Genomic DNA, 22,509 nt, shown 5'->3' on the forward strand with positions numbered 1-22,509 from the left:
AGAGTATAAACTAGCTGACAGCAAAATTCATGATGTTTGGAAAACACTTAATATATAGTGCTGTCAAAAGACAAATTTAAAGATCTTAATTGGTTTTTATTTTAGGTTCTAGGATTAGGCAACAGCTATTCCCATAAAATAGAATTATGTGTTCTGATGAGTTGAGCAGAGTTTGGCCTTACACACAAGGAAAGGGCTCATGAAATCAGAAACGGAACGAAAAATAGAATTGGTCATTTCAGAGTTGCTTGTTTAGGGATCTGGCTACCATCACTCTACTGGCTTGTCCAAGTTCATATAAACAACTCAGGCTTGGTACTGCGGAAACTTAAGCATGAGTTACTCCATTCTGGTTCCATCTGTTAGGTCTAGTGAAGGAGTTCAGCCCAAACTAACGACATCCTATACATTAATAGTGCCAAGGCAACATGACCAAGGAAGGCAGAATTGAATTAACTCCAACCTTAAAGGACTAACATTTAACCTTTAGTGACGAACCTTGATGAGATGGCCTAGGTTCATGCTTCTACATTTTTTTTTCCTCAAAGCTATCAAAAACCAAAACAAAAACCAAAATAAAACAAAACAAAAAACCCGCAAGCCCCCCAAAATCCAAAAGGACGGGTGGAAGACCGCATCCGCGAATGTGACCAGTCGGCATAGTGCGTGCCACTGTCTAATTTAAAACTTTCTCAAAGGAACTTTTAATCCCTCTCCGCAATATTACTTGTTTGGTACCACATCTTGCCAAAGATTCTGGCAAGGGCAAACAGTAAAGCCCCCAAAAAATTTCAGCAAAAACTCCTGAAAAACCCAGCCTATCTGACAGGAATGGTCCAAGCGCAGCCCCGGCTACCGAGCGGCTGAAGCCGGCGCGCGGCACGAACGCCGGCGCTCGGCTGGTGACGTCACAACTTGCTACGCGACGGTTGCTAGGCAGCACGCCTGCACCTCGGTCCCCGCCTCTCCCTGCTCCCCGGCCCGGCGCCCGCGGTCCCGCCGCGTTGGGCGACCCGCGGGGCAGGGTGCGGACAGCGCGATGCCGCGGGAGAGCTGCTGGCGGGGGCGTTGGGATCCCGGAGCACCATGAGCCTCAGGTTCCTCGCCGTTCCGGGCTGATGAGCATTGCGCACGCTGCCTCCATTTGCCTACAGGTCTCGGATGCGAGGGCGGCAGCGGCCGGTCCAGACGCGGGAAGACCACACGGGGCTACGTCTTTATCCACCCGCGACGGAGAAGCGGTTCCATCCACAGCGGCGCTCTGGGATTCCTAAGTGAGGGTCGCGCCCTAAGGCGGCGTGGTGACTGCGCCGGGGCCCTACGAGGCGGGTCGGGAGGAGGAGGTGGAGGAGGAGCGCGGGGCTGAGGCGGGAGGGAGCCGCCTCCGCGCGCGGGGAAGCGGAACCGCTGGGAGGAGGAGGGTCGCGAGCGGCGCCGGAGGCCGGGTGTGGATCCGCAGCCCAGCCCGCGAGCTCGGAGGCGGCTGAAAGGAACCGGTCTTTGGCTGGTGCCCGGCTCCCTGGGAAGCGACGGCGAAGCCGACCGCCCAGGCCACGCCCTTTGTGGGAGGAGCTCTGGGAGAACCCGCCCCGCACCGGCGCGTGCGGCTCCGGCGTCTGTGCGTTTCGCCCCGCCCCCCGGGCGCCGCCCCCTTCCTGGCGTGAGCCGCTTCCTGACGTGATTCCCCTCCCCCTCCGGGTGCGCGCAGGGTGTCGGGCCCGGGGCCGCCACCGCCACCTCGGCCTCTGCTGCTGCCCCCGCCGCCGCCTTGTTTCCCCATCACCTGTCATGGCCGAGGAGCTTTCCGCGGCCACGTCTTACACCGAAGATGATTTCTACTGTCCCGTGTGTCAGGAGGTGCTCAAGACGCCGGTGCGGACCACGGCCTGTCAGCACGTGTGAGTAGATGCCCCCTCCCCCGCGCGGACCTGGGTGGTCGTTTAGGCCCCGTATCCGGCCCTGGACCCTCAGATGAGGCGTGGCGGGAGCCGAGCCCGCCGCGGCCTGCCCGGGGTGGGGTGGGGGGACCCGTTCCCCGCCCATCGTCGCTCCGGTCACGCTCTCCGCCAGGCTCGGAGCCCACTGCCCGGGCCTGGGCTCTTCTGCCGGAGCGCCTGGTACCCGGGCTTATCTCATTTCCGTGCCCCCGGGGCAGGGGCCAGCCGCGGGCCTCTCGCTGTGGTAGTCTTCGGGCCCTGGAGGCCCCTCCAGCCTCCGCCGGGCCGGGGAGCAATTGAGGGGAACTTGGAGCCTTTTTGTTTCCTAGCAACCCAGGCGCAGGCTATGGTGTCGAGTGTCAAAACCGGCCAGGGGCCTACCCTCCCACCTGCCCTGTGTCTTAAACTTTTTGCTTCTTTCAGAGCTTGGTTCATCATCCCTTGTTGATCCAGCAGCGCTTATCTAATTCTGATCCTGCTGCACAGATCGCACTCCAAGGGCTTGGCTTCGCTTAAAATTGAGTGTATGTTAGAATGGTCTAGAATGAGTTTTATTCTCTCCTGGGTTGGCACCGATAGGATTTCCGGGTATTGAAGTGATAGTTGCCCTTTGTTTTACCCTTCTGCTTATTGGTCACTGCAAGGCTGGAGGTGAGTTCTGTTAGGAGGAATGGGCTGACCCTGTGGCACTAACTCTAGGGGAGTGAAGGAACTTGGTGCTTGTAATTTTGTAGACTTGCTGAAGTGCCAGAGTTAGAGGGAGCCCTTCCTGAGAAGGTAGATAGGACTTCTGACTAACCTGGCAGGTGAGTGCCCTGGTAACTTTGTAAGTAAACATTCCAAGGCCCAGGCTCCATTTCAGACTTAAAAAAGAATTTCTGGCAGGGGTGGGCTGGAAATCTTTATCTTAAAAAATATGCCCAGGCTTCAATGTTCTGCATGCTTGAAAACAGTTGAGAAGAATTGGGCCTATTCTTAAATGTATTTCTATTTTTTACTTGGAGAGGTGGGGTTCCAAGAGTTTGTGGAGCATGAATTGACTTGTGTTCCTAATCACAAATGTCATTGCTACAGTTTTTTTTCTCTTAATCTGAAGTGCACTGTCTGCTTTATTCCTGAACTGTATTGGTTGTACGAGCCAAGAATATGTGGCTTTTTCAGGTTAGAAATTATGTCAGTTGTGTGTTTGCTCTATTGGAAGATGAATTAGTCCAAGATGTCTAGGGAAGAATATTTAAAAATTCTAAGTACTGTGCTGGCACTGAGTGGAAAGATGGGAGGAAGGCAGGACAAGATGTGAGGGAGTTAGCGTAGCTGCTAATAGTATGTATATGTGACAGGTTTGTTTCTGGACAGAATCATTTTGGTTATCCTTTGGGTCACTGACCTCACAGAACTTACTGTAATTTTTAGCTCCCCTCAAAATTCCATGCAGATTGCACTAGTCCACTTCCCTTGTGGGGTAGTTTATTTAAATCAAGAACTATAATTTGACTTGACCTCAGAAGTATGGAAAAAGAGTGAAGATTGGTTTTTAATTCAGGGCCTTTCTCAGAACAACTCAGGGGGTTTAGATGTGACCAAGTAGCCTCCCATTCCCACTCCTCCATATAGTAGTTACTTTGTAATTCTGGCTGGAGAATGATCTAAATAAGTAAAGGTAGGAAAATACTTTATTTGGAGGGGGTGGTATTAGAATAAGGTCCTGATTGGCTGGAAGGAGTTTGATGGAGAGAATCTTTGTTTTAAAAAAGATTTATTTAGTTATTTGAAAGGCAGAAAGAGAATACCTTCCATCTGCAGTTTCAGTCCCTAAGCTCCCACAACAGCTGGACATGGGCCACATAAGAGCCAGGAACTCCATTTGGGTCTCCCATGTAGGTGGCAGGAACCCAAGTACTTGAGCCATCATCTGCTGCCTCCCAGGTGCATTATCAGGAAACTGGATCAAAAGTGGAGGTGGGACTTGATCCCAGGCACTCTAGTTTGGGATGTCGGCATCCAAGTGGCTGCCTCACTTGCTGTGCCATAACACCTGCCCCATTTAAAAAAATTTGTGATTTATTTGAAAGGCAGCGAAATATTAATTCATTGATATATTTCCATCCCCTAGTTTACTCCTTAAGTGCTACCACTGCCAGGGCTGGGCCAGCCTGAAGCCAGGAGCCCAAATTTCATCCTGGGTGTTCCAAGTGGGTGACAGGGATTTAAGTACTTGAGCCATCACCTGCTGCCTCCCAGTGTTCATTAGCAGGAAGCTGAAAGGGGCACGGAACTGAGATTCAGACCCAAGCACTCTTATAAAGAATGTGGGTATCTTAACTGCTGTGCCAAATGCATGTACCAAGAATCATTTTTTCAAGTAATAGAGTTTATTGTGTCATTTACCTTTTTCTGTTTCATGAAGGAGAGGTCTGTACCTTTAAACAACTTTATATTTAGCTAAACAATCAATTTCTAGTTCAAAAATGGAGAGGATCAAGGTGATAAGAGACTTTGAATCATTGTAGGTCGGTTTGAAAGTAAGTTTCCAGGGATTGGCGCTATGCCACAGTAGGTTAAGCTGCTGCCTGCAGTGCTAGTTTGAGTCCTGACTGCTCCACTTCCGATCCAGCTCCCTGCTAATGCTCCTGAGAAAGCACTGAAGATGACCTAAGTCTTTGGGCCCCTGCACCTACATGGGAGACTTGGATGAAGCTCCGGGCTCCAGTCTGGCCCAGCCCCAGCTGTTGTGGCCATTTGGGGAGTGAACCAGCAGGTGGAAGATCTCTCTCTTTGTGTCTCTCCCTGTCTCTCTGTAACTCTATAAATAGATTAATCTTTAAATAAATAGGTTTTCATTGAACGCCACCGGATAACTGGAAAAGGTTTGCCTACTGATTATTCAAGTCAAAGGAGCAAGTTCATTGTCATTAGTTAACAACTTTATCTAAATATAAATTCCCATTTAATCCCTATTCATTCCTTCCAAAAGCCATTGTTGACTGCTCTGTTTGCATAGTATGGGGAATGCAAAGTGTTCTTTCCCTAGAGACTGTTAATAGTCTAATGGAGAAGACCTCTAAATGAACAATGATTGATGTGGAGGCAGTTTAGCAAGAAAACTTTTTGTGAGCATTGGGAGGGCAGAGATCTAAATCACCCTTGAGTATAGGGACAGTTTCTTGGATGAAGTATCACTTGAGATTAGAATTTGTATGTAGGGGTTGTTGGGAAAGACCCTGTTTAGCTTTGCATGGTATGAGAGGCAAGGAGCATGGTACTGAGTATAACTCTGGCCTTCTACAAAGTTTGGAGCCAGAGAATGAGTGTACTGGAGATGTAGCTTAGAGATACTGGTAGGAACTTACTGTGTAAGACGATTGGAATGTTTTTCTGAAAACCATAGAGACCTATTAAATAATTTTTGGCAGAGAAGCAGCATGGTCACATTTCAATTTTACAAAGTTTACTTGAGTGGCAGAGCTCAGCTTGGTATTGGTAAGAGTAGTGAAGAGGCTGGTGACACATTGATGTGTCAGGGAGAGAAATGACTCAAAGCTGAACTAACGTAATGATAATGGAAATGGATAAGTGGTTTCTGCTCTTTGAAGGAAATCGTATAGAAATTTGGTGATTCTATGTCGAATGGTTAAAAGTATGAGGGAATTTTTTAAAGTTTGTGGAAAAATAGAATTAAAAGTTGTTTCTTTTGATGAAAAAATTTGAAATCCATGCAGTTTTTTCATAATACCCTTTTTCCATAAACCTGTCAAAGTACTGTGTGTGTAGTGAAAGGCAGATCTGGAATTCATGGAGCTAAAGCTGTGCATGTGGATGTTGTCCCCTGTGTGTATAAATTGACAGATGAAAGATGGACCAGATAGAACAAAGTACTTGGAGAATACAGATTTAAATTTTAAGTAGAGAAAAGCGGAGTCTGAGAAAGAACGGACTGAAGAATAGAAAGAAAACCAGAATAGAGAATGCCAGTGGAAACTGAGAATTTTAAGGAAGTAGCAATATCAGATGCATATGAGTAATCAGATATATTTTGAAAAACATAATAACATTAAAGTTGAACAGATATTCAAAATAAAGTCTTAGAAGAAAGTACAGAGTGGCATAGTAATAAGGTCTATATCTCTTTTGGTGATAATAATTGGTTCACTTCTCAAATGTCTGTAGCCTCCAGGGCTGGGCCAGGCCAAAGCCAGGAGCTGGGAACTCTTTCTGGATCCCCCAACATGTTTTTAAAAAAATATATTTATTTTGTTTGAAAGGCAGTGTTACAGAGAGGCAGAGAAAGACAGACAGAGAGAGAGAGAGAGAGAGAGATCTTCCATCCGCTGGTTCACTCCCTAGATGACTACAACAGTTGGAGCTGCCCTGATCTGAAGCCAGGAGCCAGGAGCCAGGAGCTTCTTCCAGGTCTCCCATGCAGGTGCAGGGGCCCAAGGCCTTGGGCCATCTTCTACTGCTTTCCCAGGCCATAGCAGAGAGCTGGATTGGAAGTGGAGCAGCTGGGACTTGAGCCGGCACCCATATGGGATGCCAGTACTGCAGGCAGCAGCTTTACCCGCTGCACCACAGCGCCGACCCCAGGAACTAACTACTTTGACATCACCTACCGCCTCCTCATGTGTGCATTATCAAGAAGCTGGAATCCATAGTTGAACCAGGACTTGAACATAGGCATTCTGCTCTGAGATTCAGACCTCTCAAGTGGTGACTTAACTGTTGTGCCAAATGCCCACCCCCAAACTTCTTGAAATACCGTTATAGTTACTTATAAAACGGCATCACTTAAAAAAAAAAACTATGGTATTTAAAATATGTAATAGGAGGTTGACATAATTTTAAGTCCTGAACACTAATTAAGAATCTCTGATTATTTGCTTTTTTTTTTTTTTTTTTTAAAAAAAAGGCTTATTTATTTATTTGAAAGTCAGAGTTACACAGAGAGAGAAAGAGAGGCAGAGAGAGGGAGAGGTCTTGCATACATTGGTTCACTCCCCAATTGGCTGCAGCATCCAGAGCTGTGCTGATCCAAAGACAGGAGCCAGGAACCTCTTCTGTGTCTCCCATGCAGATGCAGGGGAGGGGCCCACAGACTTGGGCCATCTTCTACTGCTTCCCCAGGCCATAGCAGAGAGGTTGGATTGGAAATAGAACAGCCAGGTCTTGAACCAGCGCCCATATGAGATGCTGGCAGTGCAGGCAGCGGCTTTACCCACTACGTCACAGCGCTGTCCCCGATTATTTGCTTTTAAAGATTTTTGGGGAATGGTTTTTATTACAGACTAAAAAATATATGGAAATATATGGTGCCAGATTTTTAATTTAACTGATGCAAATCAGTAGCATGATGGGTGTGAATGTTCTTTTTCTCTCCGTATCTGTTGATGTTTTTTTTCTTGGTGAAAAAAAAATAAGAACAGAAATTCATCTGGCATCTGCTAGTTTGAAATTGAGAGAAATTTAAAGATGATCTTTTAAGTTGTTTTAGGGTATTACGCTATCTTAAAGATGCAAACTCCTTTGATATGTTGAAATTTAATTTAATAATTAAATTTATTAATTCTTTGCACTTTTTTCCTTTCTCTTTTCTCCTTTCTTATGACATAAGCTATCTAGCAAATTCATATAGTTTTTTGGTCTTGTTTTATTTTGTCTTTTTAAAGATTTATTTTATTTATTTGAAAGAAAGAGTTACAGAGAGAGGTAGAGACAGAGGGAGAGGTCTTCCATCTGCTGGTTCACTCTCCAGATAGCCGCAACAGTCAGAGCTGTGCTGATCCAAAGCCAGGAGCCAGGAGCTTCTTTCGGGTCTCCCATACAGGTGCAGGGGCCTGAGGCCTTGGGCCATTTTCTACTGCTTTTCCAGGCCATAGCAGAGAGCTGGACTGGAAGAGGAGCGGCTGGGACTAGAACTGGCATGGGTGCCAGCGCTTCAGGCCAGGGCGTTAACCCACTGCACCACAGCCCTGGCTCCAAGTTCACATAGTTTAACCCAAAGTGAGAAAAACGCTTGGCCGGTGCCACAGCTCAATAGGCTAATCCTCCGCCTGTGGCGCCGGCACACTGGGTTCCAGTCCCGGTTGGGGCTCTGGATTCTGTCCCAGTTGCCCCTCTTCCAAGCCAGCTCTCTGCTATGGCCCAGGAGTGCAGTGGAGGATGGCCCAAGTCCTTGGGTCCTGCACCCACATGGGAGACCAGGAGAAGCACCTGGCTCCTGGCTTCGGATCAGCACGATGCGCCAGCCACAGCATGCCAGCTGTGGTGGCCATTGGAGGGTGAACCAACGGCAAAAGGAAGACCTTTCTCTCTGTGTCTCTCTCACTGTCTACTCTGCCTCTCCAAAAAAAAAAAAAAAAAAAAATGCTTGATGAAGAATGGAATGGGAAAGGGAGTGGGAGATGGGATGGTTGCAGGTGGGAGGGAGGTTCTGGGGAGACAAGCTGCTATAATCCAAAAGTTGTACTTTCAAAATTTATATTTATTAATTAAAAGTTTAAGGGGATGTTGGTGGGCATCGTCACCATCTTCTGTAGCTACTTCCTGCTTATCAGGGGCACAGACCCTGCCTGTTTTCGGTATGGAAGTCTCTGCTTATCTCATCTAATGAGTTCACTTCACAAGCTGGCTCTCTTTCAGTCACCACCATCCTCAGTGTCTTCTGCATGGTCATCATTATTCTCAGAAGCTGCTGGGTTCTGCTGGGTTATTTTAGATATAAATGAAGGTCCATTGTCGCTCTGGAGTGACCGTGGGATTCCAAAGTGTGGCACGTTGTCTTTCAACACGGCTTTAAACACGTCGTGTGCTTTCTCCATTCGGGTCGGAAAGGCCTCTATCCATCCTATGAAAGTATCAATAAAGACTAGAAGGTACCTATAATTGCTTGTTGGGAGCATATTGGTAAAATCAACCTGCCAATCTACACCTGCACAGTAGTCAACAGGGGAGTTGGCCTTATGTGGTGAGGGTTATTCTGTAAACATAGTGGCCACGAGTGAGTCATTTCCTTTATGACTGTATATAGTCCCTTTCCTCCAAAAGCTCAGGAGACCAGTTGTACTAATGCATCTCTTCCCAGGTGGGTAGAGTTGTGTATCTCCTTTATAATTTTCTATTGAGTGGCCATTGGTAGCATAATTCTATGATTTAGCATCCACCATCTATTTGCATTTTTAGTATAGCCTCGCTGTTGGGCTCATTCATTCTCAGGCTCCGTATAGTGAGGTTCCTTAACCACTTCCACAGATTGAGGTATAAGGGCCATTTCCAAACTTTCCTGTGTAGCTGCTCTATCTGCTAACGCATTTCCCTGATTAACATAATTATCTCCCTTCTGATGTCCCTTGCAGTGGATGATGGCCACTTCTGAAGGTTCCAGTACTGCCTGAAGTAGAGCCAGTATCTCTTTTCCATATTTAACAGGGGAATTCTTTGCAGTCAGTAAGCCCCTCTCTTTCCAGATTGCTGCGTGTGCATGTAACACAAGGAAAGCATATCTGGAATCTGTATATAAACTTGGTAGCCTTTTCCCAGTTGTAAAGCCCTAGTCAATGCAATAAGCTGCGCCTTTTGGGCTAAAGTATTGTGTGGTAGTGCTTGGGCTTCTATTGTCTGCCTTTCTAACTCCTTCCTTCATATAGCTGCTGCCATCAGTAAACCATTCGGCATCCGGATTTTCCAGAGGCTCATTTCGTAGGTCTGGCTTACTAGAGTACACCTGCTTAATTCATTCCCCCCTCAGAGACTCCATCCCTTTAATCCTAATGGGAGTTGATGGCCATCGAATCATCTCTTCTGTAACTGCTTCCTGTTCATGAGGGATGTACTGCAGGCCCTGCCTATCCAGTGTCTGTAAGTCTCTGTCTATCCTATCTAACAAATTTGCTTTGTGGGTTGGAGCAGTCTTGGTCATTGCCAAGGTCTATGTCCCTGCGTAGTCAGTTACTCCCATAAGTCGAGTTCTGAGGTTTCTGACTGGCTTATAGGAACAGTCAGGAATGTCTTTTGCATTCACCTGTGAAGACTTAAGAGGTAGAAGTTTAGTCCTAATTTCATGGAAGTAGTCGTGTTCACTAGCATCTGGTCAGGTCCCTTTTATTTAAGCTGAAACTGATCTGAAGAGGATCTTCTTACGAATGGCTTGCTCAGGAATTTCTAATGTTGGAGTTTTTTGCTAAAAACTCCTTGATTCCTTGGAACACATTTGCAGCTCCCTTGTCCAGCACAGTGTCTGTTTCAGAGGCTTTTAAGCAATCACAAGGCTTAGAATCCAAATCCTGGAATCCATAACAACTTTTGTAGCTACCCTTTTCAGTACAAAGTCTGTATCAGGGCCTCTTTAAAGCTATACACAAAAGTTTGGAATCCAAATCTTGGAATTCAAATTCCATAGAATCCTGTTGACAGTAATTCCCAGTACCGGAGCTTTTATTTAGAAGCTCCTTAGTTCTCTGGAACAACTTTTGCAGCTACCTTTTTCAGTACGGAGACTGCATCAGAGCTTCTTTAAAGCTATACACAAAAGCTTGGAATCCAAAGTCCATAGAACTTTGCCATTCTCAGAAATATCCTCCACTGCCTTTAAATATCTGACCCTATGTTAAAATATACTAGATAGAAATTTCACAGAGAGACATGTATGCAAGATTTCACATTTGAGGCACTTACCAAACCTTAAATAAATGCCTAAAAACACAGGCAATGGAGTCTGACATTTAGAAATAACTAGAACTTACAATGCGTACTATCACACAATAGAGCAAAGCAAATCTTTGGAATTAAGTTTTTCCATTAAAGTTACTACTGTAGCTCTTTTGAGAACAGAGGTCCTACATGGGTAGTTAGTACACAGTGACTCCTGTTGTAAATTTAACAATTAACATTCTTACGTGTGACATCAGTGATCACCTGAGGCTCTTGACATGAGCTGCCTAGGCCATGGAAGCCTTCTGAGTTCCACAAACTCCATCAGTATTCAGACAAGGCCATAAGCAAATGGAAGTTTTCTCCTCCCTCCGGAGAAAAGTCCATCCTTCAACGGCCAGTCTTCACTGGGATCTCACCCAGAGAGGTTCTCCATGTAGAGACCTTCTGCACAAGTGTCCTGGCTTTCTACGCCTGAAATGCCCTTCTGGGCTTTCCAGCCAGACCAGATGCCTTTAGGGCTGATCTTGAGGTCACTGAGTGCTACTCAAAGCCATTGCCACTCTATGAGTCTGCTGTACAGACTGCTTACCATGTTGGAGCATTTACTCCTCTTTAACTTTATTATTATTAGTAATAAACACTTAATCCTATTGACATGATCACTCTATACGTAATCCCACCTATATGACCACTTTAAAACTTAAGATGTTGGCCGGCGCCACGGCTCACTAGGCTAATCCTCCGCCTTGCGGCGCCAACACACCGGGTTCTAGTCCCGGTTGGGGCACCGATCCTGTCCCGGTTGCCCCTCTTCCAGGCCAGCTCTCTGCTGTGGCCAGGGAGTGCAGTGGAGGATGGCCCAAGTTCTTGGGCCCTGCACCCTATGGGAGACCAGGAGAAGCACCTGGCTCCTGCCATTGAAACAGCGCGCTGCAGCGCGCCTACTGCGGCGGCCATTGGAGGGTGAACCAACGGCAAAAGGAAGACCTTTCTCTCTGTCTCCCTCTACTGTCCACTCTGCCTGTCAAAAAACAAAACAAAAAAACTTAAGATGTTAACATTACCATCTAGCCCAGAGGATTTGCAATCCCATAGCAAATTTTAAACTGTACCCTTAGAAGTAACTCCGTAAGAATGCATGCAGAAGTATACTGCTTTACCGTCTCTCTGTAGAACCTGAGAAAATAAAAATAGACACAGCTCTTCACGAGCTTAATTATTAAGCATTTTACATGGATATATTGTATTAGCTATAATTCATTAATTAGATCTAGTTGAAAGGTCTCCCAATTATTAAGTGTAGATCTTTTAGGGAGTCTCCAAAAGAGCAGATGTAGAACTGCCCATTGTTAAATTACTTTGTAACCTGGGGAGACAAGGTAAATAGGGCTAAGCTTTGGCCTAGTTATATTTCTGATCATTTACCTTAACCTGTAATCTGGCATTTCAGTGCTATTGTGTCTGTTATGGGGTTTAGTGTATATATCACACCAAGGAGATATAAACCACTCAGTCTGAGAAATGTCATTTCAGACTGTTATAATCCTGCCTCAGAAACAAAAATAAGAAAAAAAAAACAGGTAAAAAAAAATCGTCCTGAAGTAGAAAATAAAAAACAGCTAATTGTGCTAATACCGCCCCAGGAATGAAAATAACAAAGGAAGAGAACCGTCCAGAGATCGAAAATAACAAACCAGCTAATCATGCTAACACTGCCTCAGGAATGAAAATAACAAAGAAGAGAACCATCCTGAGGTCGAAAATAAAAAACAGCTAATCATGCTAACACTGCCTCAGGAACGAAAATAACAAAGGAAGAGAACCGTTCTGAGGTCGAAAATAACAAACCAGCTAATCATGCTCAAATCACCTCAGGAACGAAAAAAAACAAATAGAGCTGTCCTGAGATCGAAAATAACAAACCAGCTAATCATGTTAACACCGCCTCAGGATTGAAAATAACAAACAAAGGAAGAGAACCGTCCTGAGATCGAAAATAACAAACCAGCTAGTCATGCTAATACCGCCTCAGGAACAAAAATAAAGGAAGAGAACTGTCCAGAGTTCAAAAATAAAAAACAGCTAATTGTGCTAATACCGCCTCAGGAATGAAAATAACAAACAAAGGAAGAGAACCGTCCAGAGATCGAAAATAGCACACCAGCTAACCATGCTAACACCGCTTCGGGAACGAAAATAACAAAGGAAGAGAACCATCCTGAGGTTGAAAATAAAAAACAGCTAATTATGCTAATATTGCCTCAGGAATGAAAATAACAAACAAAGGAAGAGAACCGTCCTGAGATCGAAAATAAAAAACCAGCTAATTATGCTAAAACTCCAGGAATGAAAATAACAAAAACAGAAATGAATAATAACATGATTTAATGCTGCTATATAATCATAATATAAATAACATTATATATATAACATACATATTATGCACAGGCCATATATACATAACACCTATAATGTATATATACAGATACACACTACATATGTGCTATATATATATATATACTTTACATATGTAATATGACATAAATCATAATAATATGATTTAAAATGCATAGCTCTATTAACCAGGCATACAGAATGTAATATACATACACCCTATACACATGCTATATATATATACTATATATACACACAACACAATACAAATTGTAATAATATATTCTAGAATACATAGGTATATTAACTATATTAACTATGCATGTAGCATGTGTATACATAAGATATATACAAATCGTCTGAAATATATATCTCTTAATCAGGCATGTAGCATGTGTATATACATACATACTACACATATACTATATATATACTACATATATACAATATAAAGCATAATAGCATGTGTATATATACACACTACACATGTCATATGTACCATATATATATATATGCACAACACAATATAAATCATAATCTAGAATACATAGCTGTATTAACTAGCTGTATTAACTATATTAACTTATGCATGTATATACACATACATACCCCACATATATGCTATATATATGTATTATAGCTATCACAATATAAATCATAATATGATCTGAAATATATATCTCATCCACCAAGGATAATAGCATTTGTATATATATATACACGCAACACCTATGCTGTGTGTATATATATATATACACATACATACTATATATAATACAATATAAATCATAATCTATTAACCAGGCATTTTAGCCTGTGTATGTACCTATACCCACTACACCTATGCTGTATATATAAACTATATGTATAAAATAAAATATGAATCATAATGATGTAAAAAATATATATATTAACCAAGCATTGTAGCATGTGTATATACATACACACTACACTTATGGTGTATATATATGCATATATGTATCTATATACTATATGTACATACAATACAATATAAATCAGAATAATATGATCTGAAATATATAGCTCTATTAACCAGGCATTGTAGCTTGTGTATATACATATACACACTACACCTATGCTGTATATACATACTATATATGCACAATACACTATAAATCAGAATAATATGATCTGAAATACATATCCCTATTAACTAGGCATGTAGCATTTATATATATATCATACCTATGCTGTATATATATATATATATATATATATATAAAATACAATATAAATCGTAGTAAAATGGCTTAAAAGACACAGCTCTATTAACCAGGCATACAGCATGTGGTGGGCCATGGGGGCTGCCATCTTGGGGCGGAGTCTGTTCCTCCTCCCTGATGCTAACATGTTTCTAAGCAACCAAATCAATCCTCCAACCTGAAATTAGCATTTGAAAGCTTATATGTTACTGTCCAGGAACAAGAAGTTTCAGAACTTTTTAGCCACTGATATAAGTTAAGACTTAGCCCTAGAAAGCAAGTAAATTGTCTTTGAAACACACTAATCTCTTTGCACTAGCAACATCACCAAAGAAAAAAAAATTCCTTAAAGCCAAAACTACCAAAGAAACCCAAACCAGCGTCTTCCCTTTTTGAAACTACCAGCAAAACAGGGCTAGTTTGTGCCTTTGCCGAGCTGCTGCTGGTCAAACCGGCCTTATGGAGTTTGGCACAGGTCGTGTGCTCCCATGAGCTGTGGCGGGTTGCGGCCTGTGGGCAGGACCCCAGAGAACCCAGCCTGAACCCGTGCCTGCTCTGAATGAGCTGCAGCAGGCTGCAAGCACTCCCATGAGCTGTGGCAGGTCACTGCCTGTGGGCAGGCTGGACCCCAGAGAACCTGGCCTGAGCCCATGCCTGCTCCGAATGAGCTGCAGCAGGCTGCGCTCTCCCATGAACTGCAGCGGGTCGCCGCCTGTGGGCAGGCTCGACCCCAGAGAACCCAGCCTGAGCCCGTGCCTGCTCCGAACGAGCTGCAGTGGGCTGCGCATGCTCCCATGAGCTGTGGCGGGTTGCTGCCTGCGGGCAGGACCCCAGAGAACCCGACCTGAACCCGTGCCTGCTTGGAACGAGCTGCAGCGGATTGCATGTTCTTTCCTGAGCTGCCGCAGTATGTATATGTGTGTATATATATGTATGTATAATACAATATAAATTATATAATAAAATGGCTTAAAAGACACAGCTCTATTAATCAGGCATATAGCATATAGTGTGCCATGGGGACCGCCATCTTTCAAACTCCTTCTCCCTGATGCTGACATGTTTCTAAGCAACCAAATCAATCCTCAGACTTGAAATTAGCATTTGAAAGCCCAGGTTTCCAACTTGAAATTAGCATTTGAAAGCTTGTATGCTACCACCCAGGAAAAGAAGTTTCAGAACTTTTTAGCTGCTGATAACTCAACCAAAACCACACAAAGAAATTCAATTCAGCAGAACCAAGGAGAAAATAAAAAGAAAAAAAAAAAATCCCACTTACCCTCTGTGTGAGCGAGCCGCTCTATCCCCTCAGAGCAGGGCGTCTCCAGCCTCACACCACAGGGTCTACAGGCCTACTAGGTTCCCATCCCTGCACCAACATGTGCCCGCCTTGAGCCCCCACACTCCAGGCAAGCTAGCCAAACGCCCATGTGGGGCAGGGCCAGCCCACCTCTGCTGAGCTGCTACAGCCAGACTTGGCCCCAGGGCTGGGTTGCGTGCTCCCCTGAACTGCCTCCACTTTTGGGACAAGCTGGGCGCAGCCCCAGAAACACAGTGCGAATCCACCAGGCTTCCGCGGGAGCTCTGCGAACTGCACACGTTCCCGCTGAGCTGCTGCGGGTCCCTGCATTTGGATCCCGGGTGCGGGAAAGCTGAGGGGGTCGGCCATGTTCCAAAGGGCTGGTGCAAATGGCGCCTTCCCCGGCTGGGCTGGCAAGGCCCCCCTGGGAGCTCTGTGCGAACCGCCCTTGAGACCCCAGCACAGAAAAGCCGTGCACGGCACCTGGATCTGGTGCTGAGCCTGGGGCAACCTTGGGCCATGGGCCTGGCCTTTGACCACCTGCTCTGCGACCAGCACCAGGGCCGGAGAAAAAGATGCACCCCTCCCCCAGCAAAGTTCGTGAGAGCAACACACCAGGGCAGGTGCTTTGGAGCCCTGTGGGAAAGCACCAACCCAGATGGGTGAGAGGGTGCAGGCAGAAGGATAGGGTCAGAAGCCACAGGAAGTTCACTCTCACCATGCTGCCTAGTTTTTAAATTTCTTAACAATCAGTCCCTTCTTAAAAATTTATAAATCCCTTAAAAATTTCATATTTTATATCCCTTTGTGGTTACCATATGAAATCGGAGAAGACCCCCTAAAATTCACACTGAAATGTGACCCCTTATAGTTCCCTAGAAATGCTATTCGGGGTGCCACATGTGCTACCGGAATTTGCAGTGCCTTACTATTTCACCATGGTATTATTACTAAATCCCTGATATTAATAAGCCCAAGAGGGTTCTTGCCTAATATTTAGAGAAGAATTCTAAATACTGGCACAGATAAATGAGGCAGCATGGCACGTTTTAAGCTTTTATTTAGTGAGAAAGATGCATAGGCGAGTGAGCTTTATTTAGGAGAGAGAGGTGAATAGGAGTTCATACCGAGCACCAGGAACCAGCCATGTGGAAGAGCATCTAGGCCTGTATCTGAGCCAGGAAGCCTAGAGCACATAGCCTGAAGGCCACGTGCCCTGGAGGCGCAGGGCTACAGCAAGCCCCCTCCTGACAATAGGCCAGGGAAGAAGAGCCGCCTGGGCCACACCGAGTCCCCCGGCTTTTTCCAAAGGGGAGTGGCTAATTAACCTGATTGGCTGGTGGGCACCCAGGTGTGGCCCGGTTGGGGAATGAGGTCACACAGGGGCGTGGCAAAGGCATGGTCTTCCAGTTCACAAATCTAACAATTTCAACTTGTATGCCTGCCTACTTCAATTTGACCAACTATGAGTCTATCTGGTTAGATTATAAGCTTTAAAGGCTGCAACCCATATTCACATTAACCTTAATTAATATGAACCTTAATGTGAACCTTCTATACACACTTAGTGTTTTATTGAGCAAAGGAATGATGGGTTTGTGCTGAGAGACCACAGCTTACTAACTTTTAACCGTATTCTGTCTGTTTTCTTGTACAGAAAACAGGTGTAGAAATTTCATAGAGTAATTGCTTTTGCAAAGATTAAGGATGTTTTTATGTTTGTGCTTAATAATAATGATCTTGTATTTGTGTTTTATAATTTTCAAAACTATATATATATGAAAGTATTGTGTATTAGCTATAGCTTCTAAAGTAAAAAGATCATTATTGTAAATAAAAAGAAATCTATTTCAAGTTTTTGGTCTAGATATTTAATGCTTAAGGAATCATTAATAATAAGACCCCAAGTGTATGCCAATACTGCAGTTAGTACAGAACCCTGTTTTGAGGTGCAACCTGTTGCCATCAGTCAAAACACATTTTCTGTTCATTGTTTTCTATTTACAAACTTAATGTCTTTTCCTTCTTAATTAAGCACTTATGCACTGTGGCCTTATTGTAGTTTAGGTGTGATAGCAAAATGAGCACAAATTTCTCTTCTTTACAGTTTCACAGATAGAAGAGTCCTTCTTACCAGATCTTAATAACTTAAGAATACACACTTTTTCTTGTTTAATGCTTTCACCTTTTTTTTTTTTTTTTTTTAAAGATTTACTTATTTATTTGAAAGGCAGAGTTACAATGAGAGAGGAAAGAGATCTCCATCCACTGGATCACTCCGAAATGGTGGCAACCACTTGGGCTGGGCCAGGAGGAAGCCTGAAGCTTCTTCTGGGTCTCCCATGTGAGTGCGGGGGCCCAAGGACTTGGGCCATCCTCTACTGCTTTCCCAGGCGCATTAGCAGGGAGCTAGATTAGAAATGGAACAGCTAGGCCTTGAACCAGTGGTCATATGGAATGTCTGTTCTGTAGGCCGTGGTTTAACCTGCTGCACTATAGCGCTGGCCCTTTTTTGTTAAGATTTTTTTCTTTATTTGAAAGTTAGAGTTACAGAGGGGAAGAGAGAGATTGATAAATTGGTCGATCTTTGTCTTTTGGTTCACTCCCCAAATGGCTGCAACAGTCAGGTCTGGGCCAGGCTGAAGCCAGTAGCTTTATCTGGGTTTCCCACATGGATGGCAGGTACCCAAACACTTGGGCCATTCTTTGCTGCTTTCCCAAGCCATTAGAAGGGAGCAGGATTGAGGGACATGAAACAGCATCTATGTGAGATGCTGGCATTGCAGGTGGTGGGTTAACCTGCTATGCCACAACTCTCTGGCCCCTAAAAGCTTTCACCTTTTGACTTAAAGGACGCACTTTACAACTTCTCTTGGCTTATCTAAATTGCTAGGTTCACTAGTCTTGTGCTTTGGTGCCATTATTAAAATAAAGCAAACACTGCAATACTCAGCTGATCTGATAACCAAGATGGCTGCTAGGTGATTAATGGGCAGGTATATATTGCGTGTATACACTAGACAAAGAAATGATGCAAGTCTTAGGTGCAATAAAGTGGGAAAGTGTGATTTCATCATGTTACTTGAGTGGCATGCAATTTAAAACTTACGAATTGTTTGTTTCTGGAATTTTCCAGAATTTGGTCCATATTCTTGGACCAAAGTTGACCATGGGTAACTAAAACTGGAAAACAAAACCATGGATGAGGGAACTATAAATTTTTCATTTTATGGGATGTGCATTTCATATTATTTCTCTGTGTAACTCTGTATTGTGAATATTTTCTATTTAAAAAAAAAGTTTTGCTGCTTTGTGTTTTACATTATACCATGTATGTTTCCTAGGGCTGCTGTGACAAATTACCATAAATTTGGTAGCATAAAACAATACAAATTTATTTTCTCACATTTACAGAGACTATAAGTCTGAAGTCATTGTCACTGGGCCAAATTCTAGGTGTTGTCAGGGCCACGTTCCCTCCTGAGACCCACAAAGCCATATTACTCAGATTTCTCTCTTGTGTTCACAGGGATTTTCTGTGTCTGTGTCAAATCTCCCTGTGCCTCTCCCTTAGAAAGACACTTATGATTACATTTAGTTCCCACTTGAATAATTCCCACTAAATCCTCTCATCTCAAAATCCTTAATTTAATAGACCTATGTAAGCTACTATTCACTTTTGTGAGAGTAGGAAGTGCATGTATTTTAATGGCCATTGAATTTACTGCAATCTGTGCTTTGTTTTGAGTTAATTTTTAAGATGGGAAACTTATTTAGGTTTGTTTGCGTATATAGTCCAATTGCTCCATTGTCATTTATTTAAAAATCTTTCCTCCATTAATATGATTTTTACACTTTTTTTTTTTGCTTTTTAAGCTATATTCTTACCAGCCAAGAACCATCCTTAATAATTTTTAGCATCTTTTTAATAAAGGCCTTTTTAATAATGCAATCATCCTTATTTTTTAATTTTTTTTAAAGAATTATTTTATTTATTTGAAAGAAAGAGCTACAGAGGGAGGTATAGCTGGAGAGAGAGAGGTCTTCCATTCCGATGGTCCACTCCTCAAATGACCACCATGGCCAGAGCTGAGCTGATCTGAAGCCAGGAGCCAGGAGCTTCTTCCAGGTCTCCCATGCAGGTGCAGGGGCCCAAGGCCTTGGCCCATCTTCTACTGCTTTCCCAGGCCATAGCAGAGAGCTGGATTGGAAGAAGAGCAGCCGGGACTCAAACTGGCACCCATAGGGGATGCTGGCGTTGCAGGCTGGGGCTTTAACCCACTACCCCACAGCGCCGGCCCCAACAATCATCTTTAGAGACTTTACAATGAGCTTTATATTTGTTGTTTTCTTTCAGCTAGAATCTTCCTTAATGACATTATACTTTATTATGCAGTTCTAAGTTAATTTTAAGCCTGATTGTTAGTTTTTTAAATGAATGATTTTCATTGTAGTTTTGATAATACTGGTCCATAGTAATGCAATTAATAATTTTGATAACTTCTGGTCCATAGTGATGCAATTAATATTTGAAGAGTTGGGGCCGGTGCTGTGGCATAGCAGGTAAAGCCACCGCCTGCAGCGCAAGCATCCCATAGGGCACCGGTTTGAGTCGAAGCTGATCCACTTCCAATCAAGGTCTCTGCTGTGGCCTGGGAAAGCAGTAGAAGATGGCCCAAGTCCTTGGGCCCCTGCACCTGTGTGGGAGACCCGGAAGAAGCTCCTGGCTCCTGGCTTCAGATCAGCGTAGCTCTGGCCATTGTGGCCAATTGGAGAGTGAACCAGCGGATGGAAGACCTTTCTCTCTCTCTCTCTCTCTCCCTCCCTCCCTCTCTCTCTCCCTCTCTCTGCCTCTGCCTCTCCTCTCTCTGTGTAACTCTTTCAAATAAATAAATAAATCTTTTAAAAAATATTTAAAGAGTTTTATTTTTCAAATAATTTATCATACATAATTTTGGATGTCAATTTAGTATTTTCTTACAAGAATTTTGTCACTTAAAGTGATTTTTCTTTTCTATCTTTTTGCCTTTGGAGTTTTTTTTATTATTATTTTTAAAAAGATTTGTTTGAAGTTAGCATTGTGGCACAATGAGTTTTGCCACTGCCTGTGACACCAGTGTCCCATGTGAGTGCTGGTTAGAATCCTGTCTGCTCCACTTAGGATCCAGCATCTCTGTTTAGGTACCTGGGAAAGCATCAGAGGATGACCCAAGTTCTTGGGCCCCTGCCACTACATGGGAGACCCAAATGAGGCGCCTGGTTCCTGGCTCCTGGCTTTGGCCTGGCCCAGTGCTGGCTGTTGCTGCCATTTGGGGAGTGAACAAGTAGATGGAAAATCTCTCTCAATCTCTCCCTCTCTCTGTAATTCTGCCTTTCAAACAAATAAATAAACCTTAAAAAACAAAAAAGAATTATTTAATTTTATTTGAACGGCAGAGTGACATAAAGAGTTAGAAAGAGATCTTTCATCCCTTATTTCATTGCCAAAATGCCTGCAATGTCCAGGATTAGGCACACAGAAGCTGGGAGCCAGGAACTCAATCCAGGTCTCCCACAAGGTGGGAACCCAACTAATTGAATCATCATCTGCTGTCTCCAAGGGTGCACATTAGCAGGGAACTGGAATTGGATTGGATTCGGAACTCAAACCTAGGCACTCTGATACCAGGATGTGGTCTACAGTCTAGTGTCTCCCCCTCCCCAGAAGATTGATTTGTTTATTTGAAAATCAGAGTGACACAGAGAGAGAGAGAGATCTGTTTGCTGGTTTGCTCCCCAAACGCCCGCCGCAGCTGGTGTTGGGCTGGGCAAAAGCCAGGAGCCAGAACTCCATCTAAATCTTGCTTGTGAGGGATACATGTACTGGAGCCATTATATGCTGCCTTCCCAAGCACATTAACGGTAAGCTGAGTAGCTGGGACTCAAATCAGCCTCTGTTATATAATGCAGGTGTCCCAAGTAATAGTTTAATCCACTCAGCCGTAATGTCCACCCCAGAACCTGGTATCTTAACCACTAGGCCAAACACCTCCCTCTAGCCCTTTTTTTTTTTTTTTTAAAGTCTATTCTATAATCCTTCTCTTGTACCTTATTTAAGACTTTTACATGTCTACTTGTAAGTAATATTTATGAATTTATACACCTTTTTTCCTGGCTTGCCTTGTAAGTTTTGAATCTCTTTACCACAAATTGAACTATTGAGATTTGTGCTATATTTGGATAATACTCATTTTGGAACAGTAGTGAATTATCATTCAGAAACACTAAATTTTCTGATTTTTTTTCTCATTTGTATAAAATTATTTACTTTTTATTTATTTACTTAAGATTTATTTATTTGAAAGAGTTACACAGAGAGAGGAGAGGTAGAGAAAGAGAGAGATCTTGCATCTGATGGTTCACTCCCCAATTGGCTGTAATGGCTAAAGCTGTGGCAATTCAAAGCCAGCAGCCAGGAGCTTCTTCTGGGTCTCCCATGTGGGTGCAGGAGCCCAAGGGCTTGGGCCATCTTCTGCTTTCCCAGGCCATAGCAGAGCGCTGGATGGAAAGTGGAGCAGTTGGATCTTGAACCTGCACCCATATGGGATGCGGGCGCTTCAGGCCAAGGTGTTAGTTAACCCACTGTACCACAGCACCGGCCCCAATGATTTACTTTTTAAAATGAAAAACAATTACCTTTTTTGGGGGATTTGTTGAAATAATACTTGGTAGATTTTCATAATTAATATTATGATTACAGCCCCAATTTCCTTCCTGATCTCTAAGCACTCTGTGTCATTTTAAAAGTATATTGTAGTGCCAATGCTGTGGAGTAGAGGGTTAAGCCAGGACCTTCAGCACTAGCATCCCATATGGGTGCTGGTTCAGTTGCTGGCCGCTCCACTTTTGATGCAGCTGGCTGCTAATATGCCTGGGAAAGCAACATCTGCACCCATGTGGTAGACTTGGAAGAAGCTCCTGACTTCGACCTGGCTCAGCCCTAGTTATTGGAGCCATTTGTGGAGTGAAA

The 22,509-nt window shown here is 43.8% G+C and overlaps 1 protein-coding gene and 1 long non-coding RNA gene across 3 annotated transcripts in view; one reads left to right on the forward strand and one right to left on the reverse strand.

Annotated features, from left to right (window-relative positions):
- The window catches only part of LOC133767211 (uncharacterized), a 32,058-nt gene extending 31,314 nt beyond the window's left edge, over nucleotides 1–744 (reverse strand). The window contains exon 1 of the long non-coding RNA XR_009866822.1: nucleotides 499–744. This is a non-coding gene — a long non-coding RNA (uncharacterized LOC133767211). The remainder of the gene's footprint in view (nucleotides 1–498) is intronic.
- Nucleotides 745–1,021: 277 nt separating this feature from the next.
- The window catches only part of RNF138 (ring finger protein 138), a 48,153-nt gene continuing 26,665 nt past the window's right edge, over nucleotides 1,022–22,509 (forward strand). Inside the window, exons 1-2 of one of the 2 annotated variants that reach the window (XM_062201513.1) lie at nucleotides 1,022–1,274; nucleotides 1,709–1,898. In XM_062201513.1, the coding sequence (XP_062057497.1) occupies nucleotides 1,789–1,898 (110 nt within the window). In that variant the 5' untranslated portion in view covers nucleotides 1,022–1,274; nucleotides 1,709–1,788. The remainder of the gene's footprint in view (nucleotides 1,275–1,708; nucleotides 1,899–22,509) is intronic. The other variant, XM_062201512.1, reaches the window with a different exon arrangement.

Source organism: Lepus europaeus, chromosome 9 (assembly GCF_033115175.1).
Source record: "Lepus europaeus isolate LE1 chromosome 9, mLepTim1.pri, whole genome shotgun sequence".
In the NCBI taxonomy this organism is placed as follows: domain Eukaryota; kingdom Metazoa; phylum Chordata; class Mammalia; order Lagomorpha; family Leporidae; genus Lepus; species Lepus europaeus.